This window comes from Ambystoma mexicanum, chromosome 1p (assembly GCF_040938575.1).
Source record: "Ambystoma mexicanum isolate Mex_15411 chromosome 1p, UKY_AmexF1_1, whole genome shotgun sequence".
NCBI classification, from domain to species: Eukaryota; Metazoa; Chordata; class Amphibia; order Caudata; family Ambystomatidae; genus Ambystoma; species Ambystoma mexicanum.
The window spans coordinates 679,195,654-679,208,899 of record NC_090921.1 but is presented as its reverse complement, the minus strand read 5'-3'; the positions used below and the strand labels follow the sequence as shown (position 1 = coordinate 679,208,899).

Below are 13,246 nucleotides of genomic sequence, written 5' to 3'. Positions count from 1 at the left end.
GGATAAACCGGGTAGACATTTATCATGGGTGTGCAAGAGGGAGCATCCAAGACACTTAACAACTATGCTCAAGGATGAGGATGGGGTATTGCATAGGACATAACTATCGATCAACTAAACCTTTGCGGCTTTCTATTCTAAGCTGAACGCCCACGACACCCCAGTGCCGCTGGCAGACATCCACGACACACTGGAAGAGATAGAACTCCCCAAACTGGGCGAAGCGCAGCGGGTGGCATTAAATGAGATAATCACTGCGGAAGATGTGACGGAGGCCATTAGATCATTGGCCACTTGCAAGACCCCGGGAAGCGATGGACTCCCCCCGGAGTTCTATAAAGCATACGAGTCGACCCTGACCCTGCTACTCTATGAAGTATTTAAGAAAGCGTACGAGGTGGGGACTCTCCCGAAAAGCATGAGGGAAACACCGATAGTCCCAATACTCAAACCAAATAAACCCACAGATGACTGCGACTCATACCGCCCATTGGCAATGCTAAATTACGATGTTAAAATATTGACCACCATATTGGCCAAACGGCTGTCTCGATTGATAGGGAGCCTTGTGCATGAGGACCAGAATGGCTTCATCCCAGGCCGCAATACAACGGCCAATTTACGCAGGCTGCAGCATATTATGGCGCAAACGATGGAGGAAAAAGAACACTTAGTGATACTGTCACTCAACGCCATCAAAGCGTTCGACAACATATACTGGGAATGGTTGATTGAGGTACTGAGGGAATTTGGGTTCGGGGAAGGTTTTGTGAGATTGATAAAAGTACTGTACAATGACCCAACAACGAGAATAAAAATGGGTAGAACGGTGTCGTCGGCTTGGGATATAAAGAGAGGTACCAGACAGGGTTGCCCACTATCGCCCATGCTCTACACCCTGGGGCTGAAACCAATTGCAATATACTTTAGGAAACAGTTTTGTGACGCAGGGATACGGGTAGGTGGGTGATACCACACAATCTCACTTTACGCTGACAATGTCCTGCTATACTTGCAACAACCACAAAACAACGCCCCAACGGTGTTAGAGGTACTAGATAATTATGCACGTTACTCTGGGATACGCTTTAGCAAGCAGAAGTCCTGTATATTCCCACTAGCAGGTCTAAGGGAAATGGATGTGGGAGACTTGCCGGTGGTGGGCGTCCAGTGGCAACTAGACATATTCAGGTACTTAGGGGTCAAAATTATGCACACGTCAGAGCTAATCCATGAGAGCAACACAGTGGCTGTAATAAAGGGCCTGCGTAATTCGATGAAGTTCTGGTCCAAACTACCATTGTCAATGATGGGCAGGGCATCGATTACTAAAATGATCATCCTACCGAGGTTCTTATATTATTTTCAGAACATCTGCTACTACATCAAGTCAGTTTTCTTTCGAACACTTAAGACCCTGATTCGAGAGTTCCTATGGGGGTGGGGGGGCAACTCACCACAAACTACCACTGGCCATACTGACACTACCCTACAAGGAAGAGGGTATACAACTTCCTGACCTGGAAAAGTTTTACTTGGCGGTGCAGCTCTGCCATGTAGCCCGGTGGCTATCGGATGAGACCACCGCTGAGACGGGACTTCTACAACATCTGGTTGCCCCGGCACATCTAAAAGAAATCTTGTGGATCCCGCTAACTTGCTTAAGGCACGCCCCTATGCTTGTAGTGTTGAGCAGGCAGGTATGGAACAGAGCCAAGTCGGTGCTCGAACCTGTGGCATCCCTACTCGCCTGGCATTCCGATCATGCAGACGTAGGTAAGGAAAGCACTGATCTCCCCACCGTGAGACATTGGGAAAGGTTGGGTCTATGACCTGGGGGAACATGTACGAGGGGATTTTTTGAGAATTGGAGTCGCTGCATGAAATGGAAGGGTTGTGAAAAGGCCAGTTTTTGTGGTATCAGAGAATCAAGCATGTGGCCAAAGGGAAATGGCACAAATGGCCAGAGGAGCCCGCTGTGAACCCCTTGCTGACAGAACTATATGGCTTAAGCGATGGATGGAAGCCTGTGTCCAGGCTGTATGGTCAACTAACTGATAGGCCTAACCCCCGAAACACAACATTAAAGGCTAGATGGGAAAAAGACCTGGGAGAAACTATTACTGCGAAAGAATGGGAGAGGGCATTAATGCACCCGAAAGAAGTCTCCAGGAACGCCAAGTTCCGATTAATACAGATGAATGTCCTATATAGAACATATATGACACTGCACAGGGTGGCTGGTTTCAACAAACAGACCCGGTCAGCATGCCCTTTGTGTAACGGCAAGGGGCGGGCTTGATGCACATGCTCTGGGGGTGCTGGAAAGCCCAGAGCTTTTGGGCCGTGAACAGGTATGACTGGTCCCCAAAGAAGTGCCTTTTAGGCACATACCCCAGTTGAGTAAACATAAACACATTGTGAAGCTCATGCATTCTGGCGAAAAGGGCAATTGCAATAGCATGGAAATCGAAGTCGGGCCCGCAATATGTAAGGTGGAGCTGGGAAATGGAGCACTGGGCTGCAGCAGAGACTGCGGCTTGGGGCGCAGGAATTACTGGGACTGAGGGAGAGGTCACTATCACATTCAAGGCATGGAAAGCATTAATAAGAGATATGTTCCTCCCATCTGACGATATGCCCCCCTGAAATTGTAAGAACAATGTGTTACATGTTTAGCATATCAGATAAGCGAATAATGAAAGGACTTCCTTAAATTAGCATCCCTATAACGGATAATGCTGGTCTCGACCCACCCTCCAACACAATTAAGACTGACTAAGAGCCTACTATGATGAATGAAGACAGTTTGTTGTTGTTTCATTGTTGTTAGTTTAACAGAAATGATACTACACTGCATGTGCTGTGGAACATTCCTGAATGTTTATTTTATAAATGCCAATAAAATATATATTTTTTAAAAATAGATCAACGTCTTTGGCATGAACTTTAGATGTAGAAATGTTCATGCATTAGGGCTGCTCAATTGAGGCTATCTGAAGCTCCCTAGTGTGCAGATTAGCAACCGAGATATATGTGTTCCTGTCTTGGTGCTACTGCTCAAAGTTATGCCATCATCTCATGGCAAAAGGGTCCATTTCACCTTGTCTCAGATGTCAGATCTAACAATCCACCTAACCAAATTCTCCTTACCTTCTGTATCCCTTCCTTTTGTGTTGCAGCTTTGTAATTTTTATTAGAAAAATATGTATACTATTCTCTCTCTGTAAATTGAGTTCTAGCCATGCCTTCATGGCGTGAAAATCCTTCCTCTGCTTTCTCCAACATTCCCACACTCACCTTCCATGTCTGAAATGCCTTGTGCTTGACACTGACAATTATCCCCATCCAGTAAGACACAACCTGGTCTGTGCTTCTCAGACCCTTTCCTCAGTTTCTGCTTGTCTCCTTGAATGTCTTTGGGGTCATTTGATATGTTGGGGTCATATCAAATGTGCCCCGAAGACAATCAAGGAGACAAGTAGAAACTGAAGAGAGGGTCTGGGAAGCACAGCCTGAGCTGGGGGTAAACACACCAGACCCCTGCCCTTAAATGCGTCAGTAATACCGTTACACTTAACGGCTACCGCCCAACTCGTGATGAGGCCCAATGTCCCGGTGCCCCTGCACTTTACACGTACAAATTTGGAACAGTCAGCCTTCCTCTACGATGTTACTTCCGACTCCATCAAGGGTTTCGCTCTAGGTTTGCAACGCCCCACCCCCACTCCGCCCACAAACACAGAAAATGTGAAAGTTGGATCCCATGCAGGGATAAGGAGGTTTCATCGCAGGAGTTTCGGTCTGACCCAGATCCATCTAATTGTTTGAGCCGAATTTGGCGACAAATATATGTGTGGGGTGGATACGGCTAATTATTGAGGTGGGGGCAAAGGGCAGCTGCACGAGGGTCTCCCATGCATATATTTGCGGCCAAACAGCTTAAAAGAAGAACAAAAAAATTCACTGGATTTGGATTCAACCAAATCTCCTAGATTAAATCACATAGAACTCTCAGGCACAGAAAAATGGCTTAACACTTGCCAAACTGCTAAATGGGTCTTTTTTTCCTTTTGCTGCCAAAACTGAGATCACCCAGCAGTGATTATGTTAAGTGTGCACTGCACAATGAGCCTTACTCATTGGTAGTTAAAAAGAATACAGTTCTGGCTCAATATATAATGATGATCATTTTAATAATACACACACACCACAGGCTAAATTGCCATTTAACATGAACAATTCCCATGGCATATCACGTGTGAGCCATAGTGTGCACAGAACAGAAAAGTGAAATGAACTATGTTATTTTATTTTGTTTTATGCCGCACTCTACTGCCGTTTGCATGGACTCATGGTGCTATGAGGCCTGAAAAAGAGGAGGGCTAGGTTTGATTTGTAGGGAATCGAGGGAAAATGTAAGATACCCTTGCTGATGTGTTGACCCACATAGTTCATAAGTACCTAGGTGAGTTGCTAGGTGGTTTATGTCGAAAGCACTTGAGGCATCTGTATCCGCAGATGTGTCATAGCGCAAGCCTACATTGGTTTGATTTATATTATACAAGTGGGCAAAAGGGGGGCTGTGGTGAGGATTTTAAAGTGTGTTGGAGGGGTCTATAGATATGATGTGTTTGTGGCTTGCTTACTATACGCATTATGATTTGGAAAGTAAAATGTCAGCAAGTTAGTGAGACGAACAGCAGTGAAGGGCCAGATGGGCATTTAGAATATATTATCCAGTGAAATCATGGGCACCTCTCAGTAGTGGTGCATCTCGGAGCAGTCACTCTGGGAAGAGATCCAGAGCGCACTGTAATGTGAGCAAATTCACCCCTGGCAGCAGACACTGGGTAACCCCTAGGGCAAAACAATGGAAGAAGATATCCAGGAGCAACAACATTGGATAACAGTTGAGTGAAATAGTACTGGGTGGGAACTCCAATTATGTACTACAATGTGTGGTAAGGAAGGAGGGCTTGGCTTGCCTGGGGCATGAACCATGCCTTTGTGCACGATTTATTTTTCTCGTCCCTCGCTTGGCCTAAGACTTGTGACCATGGGGTCTCCAACAACTACCCACCTTGTGAGTGCAGTGGCGGGAAGGGAACAGGCTTGTGTTGGTCCTGGCGGTTGTGACTACTTGCTACATACCACACATTTGTCTCCCATCTTCCAGTATACAGGAAATGTTGGTGTCCCCTGCTGTTCCCACTTTTGACTAGCTGCAGCGGACTGTGAAAGGTTCCACTAGCTGCTCTGTTTGCCACCACTCCCTACAGAAAGGGTAGCATAAGCCTCAGAAGGATGAAACATGTTATCAGATCTTCAAAGATGCAAATTTATAAACTGCAGCTTGCACACAGATCTGTTCAGCAGGTATTTCAACAAACTGAGGAACCTTACTAATTACATTGAAAGTATCTATTATGTGGGTATATCTACTGAGGAACAGGTGTAAAAAGAAAATTGGTACATGAGAAATGTAATTCTGGAGGGGAGAGCAAAGAAAAAAAGGTGATGGATGTATAGATTTGAATTAATCATCCCCACCATTACTGCTCTGAGCAGCCTTCCACACCATAATTTAGTATGCATGTACCATTACAGAAGGGAACCAGCCGTATGCAAATGAGTCTTGGTCTTAACAAGAAAAGGTGCTGTTCAGTCCGAACTGCTTGGCCACATCCACTCTGCAAAGAAAGCCAAATCACCTCAGCCACATTTAGGCCTCATGGTCTAGCAGTTTGGGCAAGGACTGCTCACACTGGTACAGGGATCAAGACTGAATTGATACAATGGAATGGAGGGCTTCCCAGAGCAATGTCACAGGTCTGATTGTTTCAAAGCCTTTTAGCCATGCCTTTTTAGATTGTCTCCCTCAGTGAGAGAGAGTATGCTCAGACGGGAATGCCTTGCTTGCTATGTCTAGGGACTCAAGCTGCACCTCACTGATTAAGTTAAACAAAGCATCCCTAAAAATGTTGTGGCGAAGATGGACAGCTTTCAACTCTTCCTGTCGTGCTTACGTACACAAGGATTTCGTACCTAACAAGAAGGCATCTTTGTGTGTCAGCCTGCCTTACCATAAATTATTGTTGGGACTGGGGAGTATTGACCTACATAAACTCAGTGTTTGAGTTACTGTCAAAAGTGTGTGTACGCAAACATAATCCATACTGTGTATTGTGGCACATGTTTGGAAGCTTATATGATGTAACTTCACAGGGTTTCTGCTACTCCCATATCCAAATGAAATGACTCTTCCCCACCCCCCAATTACACCACGGGAAATCTTACCAAGCATTTGTGATCCCACCTACTCATTATCACCCACATTTTTAACTTGTTCACGCAAGGTCAAAAAGAGAGAGAGGGTGGCCGGTGGATGTTCCCCAATGTACCTGTGACTGTTAAGGTGAGTCCTGATCTTATCTGCACTGTAACTGAATAAAGAAGATTTGTTTCTAATTGGGACTATGAGGGATCAATGGACCAAGCCACGTTTTAACACAAGGCTCTAGAGCTTGTACCTTCCCACCCACCATTGCATACTCACAGCCATCTTATTTTGTTTTCCTGGAACACAGGAGTCACGTTTCCTACATGGCCAAGTAGGGCTTTTTTTTTGCTGTATCCCCAACCTGGAAGACTTAAAGAGCCTGTGTTAACTCCCCTGTTCATGGCATCAGGACAGTTCAATTGATATAGGCCCCCACACCTTATCAGCCCCTCTTTTCAGCTCTAATATAACCTTTTTTAAGTAGTCATTTAGGGTCTCAGCTACTGTGTCTTTCTGTGATTTGCTGTGGAGAGTACAATAAACCTGTCCCATGATAATCTGCAGCTATTAAATCCTCCCCTCCCTTTGTTTTCTAGAATGGTGCCACAGAATGAAGCCACAGGATGGGACTGAACATATCCAGCTAGTCCCAAAGAACGGACCATGCTTCACAAACTAAAGGCTGGGTCGCTTTAAATGTGCATTTGTTGGCCAAAGACAGACCTCTCTCCAAAAGGTGTTCAATGAGTTCAAACACATGTTTACCCTGCTTTCAGCTATTTGGTGTGAGGCAGAGAATACGCTTGGAAATTAGGTTCAGGGTTTGGCTCATATTATGCACACAGGAAATATTATCTTTATTAGTATCTATGCACCACATAACTGCCTACCCCCAACCAAAGTCATTTGCCTATGTTCTACTGAATTCATTCTTCCCAATACTTCTAATATATTAATTAGGTGATCATGTATGTGCTGCAGGGATACAAATCTCCTTGTTAATGCCCCTAATATGTATTTACCATTTCCACTGCCCTCTTACATCTGGAAACATTAACACTACACCATATTCATGATTTAGGTAAGGGTTTTCCCTCCCCCCAAACATCATCTGTCTTTAGTGCCACGGTTACTGACCTGAAAGGTTATCTTGAGCTTATCCCAGTTTTGTTTCCTGATATAGAAAGCACTTTTGAATTTCTCCTAGATGCTGTGTTCCCAGCCTCCTCAGAGTACCTTACTCACCTTTCTGGCCTGTAAGACCCTCTTCAGCTTGTCCCAGATGGTGTGCACCCCAATGCTGATGCGATCCCAGTAATGATCGCCCTTTGACTCCTTGCTGACTTTATGGCTGCCACGAGCTTTGGAATAGCCCATGTCATGAATGGCACACAAGTAGTCCTCCACTTGCGGGCAGTCAGGCCGATCGTGGTCACACTGGCCAGGTTCACAAGAACACTGACTATAGCTGCAAAGAATCCGCTGGAAGCGCTGTCTGTCTAGGTCCTGTTTGCTAATGTTGAATCCAGATGCCCTGTAGGACAGATCACGCACACGGGACATGGCTCCAGCTGCACAGTTACACACCCAGTTGCTCCAAGGTTGCCACAATTCCTGAGGGGGGGCCAAGGGATCTCCTGGTTTAGAACCAGCCACGGTGGGAGGCAGCAGTGGTGGTGGGGTGACTCCACTCGTGCTCGCTGTAGCACTGTCCATTGTGGTGCCGTGGTGGATTGCACTTTGGCTGCTAGGGACTGCAAACACCACAAGCTGAAACAGCAGGAGATGCCTCATGGGGCTCGGCTTGGCCGACTTCTCTCATTGGGGGCCTGTAGCCCTCTGCACAACTTCACTCCTGGGATCTTGCATCTAGCTTATCCAACATGGGCCAGATCCCACTCTACAATAATACATTGTCATTGGAGCCAAACCTCACCCCTTAGTCTCGCGATTGGGCCTGTACTTTTCTAACAGCAGGCTAGGCGTTGCTATCCTGGGACCTGTCTAGTAAAGCACGATGCATTTATATACAAGTGCGAGGCCTCTCCAAGGCTACTCGCAAAAAGGCCTGGTCTCTTCCTCTCTCCGGGGCTCACGCGGATCTGCGTCACGCACTTTGCGCTACCTCTTTTCATTTGAAGGTCGCAATTGGAACCAAGCAGAAAATGCCATCATTCGCTTGCTGTGACGCTCCCGCGCTTTCCAACGATCACGTGACATTTCGTTCCCGCAGTACACCTCACAATAGGCTGCTTGTGGGTGTGGCTATGTACAGCGGCAGCCATGTTAAGATCAGGCGAAAAGTCATTGCTGCGATTAAGTACCGCGCTGAGCTTGAATATAACATGTTTTTTGTACACTCGGCAGCAAATAAAATGTCGTTTGCATGTTGCTCCGTTACACGCTGCAGCACATACTGAAAATGAATCATCGTCACTTCCAGGTGCCCATTATTGCCTTTCCTCCACGTTGTATTCAGGCACAAATGTAAGGATCACGCCACTCTATGAAATGGAAGTGAGTTGAAGTTGTAAGCAAGCGTGGCAATGTCAGTGCAGGCATGGGAAAGGCATTTGCCAGGCACTGAAGTAATGGTGTTAACTGGCCATCTATGGTAGCAGCTGCAAAATGGTGCACGTATAAGGGCATATAATAGAAGTGCCTGGCATATGCCTAATGCTTATACACAAACCAAAACTGTTGGCTTCGCCATGGTTTGTTTTTAACAGGACTTCAAGAAGGACAGGTGTATAGTGCTTATAAATCGAGTGGCTGAAGGCAGACCTGACAAAGATATTTTTATTACACCCATGGTGGATCTTGGTCAATTAAACAGGTGCGACTCAAATGAGTTTGAGAGTTGTTGTGATGTCACTTCATCACCTTATTCCACCTGGAGTGAGGAATGTTTTGTTTCCCCAAGTTCCACACGGAACGCAACCCCTCATCCTCCCAACCGTCCGCCCTCGCCTCTGGGGGCCGCATAATAAAGCTCCCTTCCTGACCATTACAGCCTCTGCAGCTTTTATTACATTTGGCGACTGTTATGTCCCAGCCCTCGGCGTGCGCGCACGAGGGCTGGAGGAGTAAGCTAGGCCGCACGGCCTGTGGCGCAGCGCCAGCGGGAGCTCAAATAACTCGCACGCACACACGGGTGGATGGTCTGCCCCGGAACTGCCACCCGAGCGCGGGGGCGGGGCTTTTATTCGGCACGCCCTGCGTCACCGCGTAGCGGGACGCAGGGCGGAACATAACATTCCTCCTTTATTATAAAACAAACAAACATAACACTAACTTGCATCAACTGTGAGTGCAAACATCTGCTCACGCTCTTAACCAATAATTGCCCGGCCATAGTGTCCGTGGTCCAGGTACCTCACACTACCACACATAGTCACTTAGCTTGGCCGGCGGTCTCGTGGCCGCTCTCAGACCGTACCGCCCTTCTCGGGGCCTGCACCCCCCCGGCTCCTGATCTGGCTCACCTTCACTGGTCATGTCCTCGAGGCCGGGGGCCTCCAGCGGTTCCCAGGTTCCATCCGCCGCTCCTGTCTCATCCGGGATGGACCTAGACTCGTCTTCGCTGGGCTGAGCGTCCTCCTCTTCCAGATGGCACTCACTGTCAGTCCACAGGTTGCGAGGCACCGCCTTCAACCATGATGAGTTCCTCGTCACTTGACGGTGTCCTCGGGTCACAGTTACCATGGTTCCGTGCCGATCGCTGACGGTCCATGGCAGTTCCTCGTATCTGGTGTCGAGTTTTGATTTGGTGGGGTTTCGTAGCATGACGACTCCTCTTGCCGCTCATGTGGGCATTGGCACTCCTTCTCCTCATTTCCGTGCGTCCTTCATTGACCTCGTCCGGGGTCCTGCTTGGATGGTGCGGAATCGAGGATCGGATGACGGTGCCGAACATGAGATCCGCCGGCGGTATGCCGGTTGTGCTGTGGGGGGTAACCCGATAGTTCCTGAGGAATCGGTAGAGGTTGATCTTCCATGGGCTGGCGTTCGCCTTGGATACCCTTAGCACCTTGTTAATGGTTCTCATGAAGCGTTCGGCGTCCCCGTTGGCCTGGGGCCACCTCGGCATGATGTGGTGATACTTTATATTAAGGTCCTGCAGATAGTTCTTGAATTCCTCCCCGGTGAACGGTGGCCCATTGTCACTTTTGATGGAGGTTGGTAGTCCGTGAGTTGCGAACATTTTTTCTATGGCTGGAATGACCACTTCCGCTGCTGTGGATTCGACTATTTCAACTTCCGGATATCGGGAGTGGTCATCAACGGCTACCAAGAGGTGGAGGCCTTCCCGTAGCTTGTAGAAGTCAATGCTGATGGCCTCCCACCGAGAGCGGCCACGTGCCGCCGATAGAATTGGTTCTGGTTCTGGCAGGGCTCCTGTTATCTGACAGGCTAGGCACGTGCTGATGAGTGTCTCAACCCGTTCCTCGATCTGGGGAAACCATACCCTGTGCCGTATGCGGGCCTTCGTCCTTGCCAGCCCTTGGTGTCCTTCATGCGCTAGGGCCACTATCCTGTCTTGCATTCTGAGAGGGATTATGATGCGGTTACCTCTTAGTATCACTCCGCCTTCTGTGATTGACAAGTCTTGCCGGACGGTAAACATGCCGGACAGAAATCCTTTTGCTTCCGCTGTTCTGTTGTATGTGTGTCTCATGAAGGTTTTCCAGTCCCCTGAGATTAAGGCATCTTTCACTAGATTGCAGCAGGGATCCTTGTTGGTTTCTGCCTCGATGTCTTCGATGCTCACCGCTTTTGGTCTCATTGCGCAAACCACTTGGCATAGATGTTCCTCTGTCTCTTCGGCCACTTGGATCTCGTGTTGGGTTGCCGCTCGCGGGTGCCTCGAAAGGAAGTCCGCGGGGTTTCCACTGCCTGGTTGGTAGATGAGATCAAAGTAGTATTGCTGGAGATGTAGTAGCCATTTGGTGATCCGTGCCGGAGGGTGTGACGACGTTCCCATGAAGACGGGTAGTAGGGGTTTGTGGTCAGTGACTGCTGTGAACTGCCGCCCCTATAGGTACAGATGAAAGTGCCTGCACCCCCACAGCACTGCAATGGCCTCTTTCTCAATGTGGGAGTACCTCTGTTCGGTTTCCGTGAGGGCTCTCGAGGCGTATGCTATCGGTCTTTTCTCCCCTTCTCTCGTCACCTGCATTAGGATGGCACCGAGCCCAACGGGGCTTGCATCCACGAATAGTTCTGTGGGCAGCTCGGTGTTGTAATACGCCATCTTGGTGTCGACGGACAGGGACTCTTTAATACTTTCAAACGAGTCTTGGCACTTCTGCCCCCAGTCCCACTTGGCGTTTGCTTTCGTCAGCTCCCGTAGTGGCTCAGATAGGGTGGCCAGGTTTCGAATGAACCTCCCGCAGTAGGTTGCCATCCCTAGGAAACTGCGTACTTCTGTGGGGGTCATCGGTGGGCTTGCCGCCTGGATGTCTGCGATCTTCTGGGGATCAGGGGAGATGCCCGTGCTACCACACTTGTAACCAAAAAAAGTGATTTCCGATCTGAGGAACTCGCACTTCTCCCTGTGTATGGTCAGTCCAGCCTCTTGTAGTCTGCCCAGTAGGGTATGAAGCCTCTTGAGGTGCTCCTTCTTGTCGGGGGCGCGAATCAGAATGTCGTCGCTCACGTTGAGGACCCCAGGGATGCCCCTGATGACCTCCTGGATAGTTTGCTGGAATACTTCAGCCGCAGACGAGATCCCGAAGCTCAGGCGTTTGTATCTCCTTAACCCCAAATGCGTCGAGAATGTTGTGATGTAGCGCGAGTCTCTGTGGAGTTTGAGTTGATGATACCCCGCTTTCAAGTCAACTTTCGAGAAAACACAAGACCCTGTGAGGTCCGCCACGATTTCGCCGATCGTTGGGGTGATGTGGCGTTCTCGTTTGATGGCAGTGTTAGGTAGTCGCATATCAATGCAAATCCAGACCTTTCCAGGCTGTTTAGGCTTTCGCGTGATGACCATCGGGGAGACCCATGGTGTGGGCCCGGTAACCGCCTCTATGATGCCAGCTTCCTCCAGAGCCTTGAGTTCCTGCTCCACTTGTTCTCTCATGTGGAAAGGTGTCCTCCGATGCCGTACTGCCTTCGGCTGTACTGTTTCGTCAATGTGCAGCCGGATGGTTTTGCCCTTCAAGCAGCCTATTCCATCTTGCAGCTTGGGGTATTGACTTAGCATTTTCTCCACCTCTTCGGCCTCATCAATGTGGCAGATGAATTTGACCACTCCCAGATCTTCTGCGGCGTCTCCACTCAGGAGGCTTCCGATTCCTGCCTTCACAACATATACTTTCGACCACAGTCTGTTTTCGCCGTGCTCTAGCGTGGTGCGGAACCTACCCATGACTGGTAGGGGCTTCCGGCTGCCGTAGGCATACAACAGCGTATCCGTGCTTTTCAGGACTGGTTGAGGCTTTAGAGTCTGAAATATGCTTGTGGGCATCACGTTCACCGAAGCGCCGGTGTCAATGGTCATGAGAATGCGCTGGTCTTGGACAGTGACCATGCACTTGCGCCTTCGGACAGATTTTCTTTGTGTTTCTTGGCCTTGGCTTAATGCGGACACCAGGTATATCTTTCTTCCTTTCCTCTCAATGTCCTTGCCGGGATCTTGCTGCCCTGTCGAGATATCATCCCCTTCTTCCTCCGTGGAAGAGTTGGCCACTGCGACCCTCCTTGCACTGGCCTGCTTCTTTTTCTTGGTCGCGTTTTTGTCTGAAATGTTCTGTGGGGGCTGCGTGGAGGCGCCCGATGATCTGCACACCTTTGCATAATGATCCTTCCTGCCGCAGGCGCCGCAGGTGGTGCCTTGCGCAGGACAGTTGCGGCGGCTATGTCGTGGGCCACCACACCAGCCACACTTTGTGGGCCCAGGAATGCGCGGTTGCCACCTGTTCTGGCCATAGCCCCCACCATATTCATCCCTTGAGGATT

The 13,246-nt window shown here is 48.8% G+C and overlaps 1 protein-coding gene across 2 annotated transcripts in view; it reads right to left on the bottom strand.

The window, feature by feature from the left end:
- LOC138559271 (uncharacterized) overlaps positions 1–8,453 on the bottom strand; it is a 577,773-nt gene extending 569,320 nt beyond the window's left edge. Inside the window, exon 1 of one of the 2 annotated variants that reach the window (XR_011299255.1) lies at positions 7,529–8,453. Coding sequence is in view for 1 of the 2 variants with exons in the window: in XM_069642740.1 (XP_069498841.1) it covers positions 7,529–8,077 (549 nt within the window). In the remaining variant the exon portion in view is untranslated. The remainder of the gene's footprint in view (positions 1–7,528) is intronic. The other variant, XM_069642740.1, reaches the window with a different exon arrangement.
- Between the last annotated feature and the right edge of the window lie 4,793 nt (positions 8,454–13,246).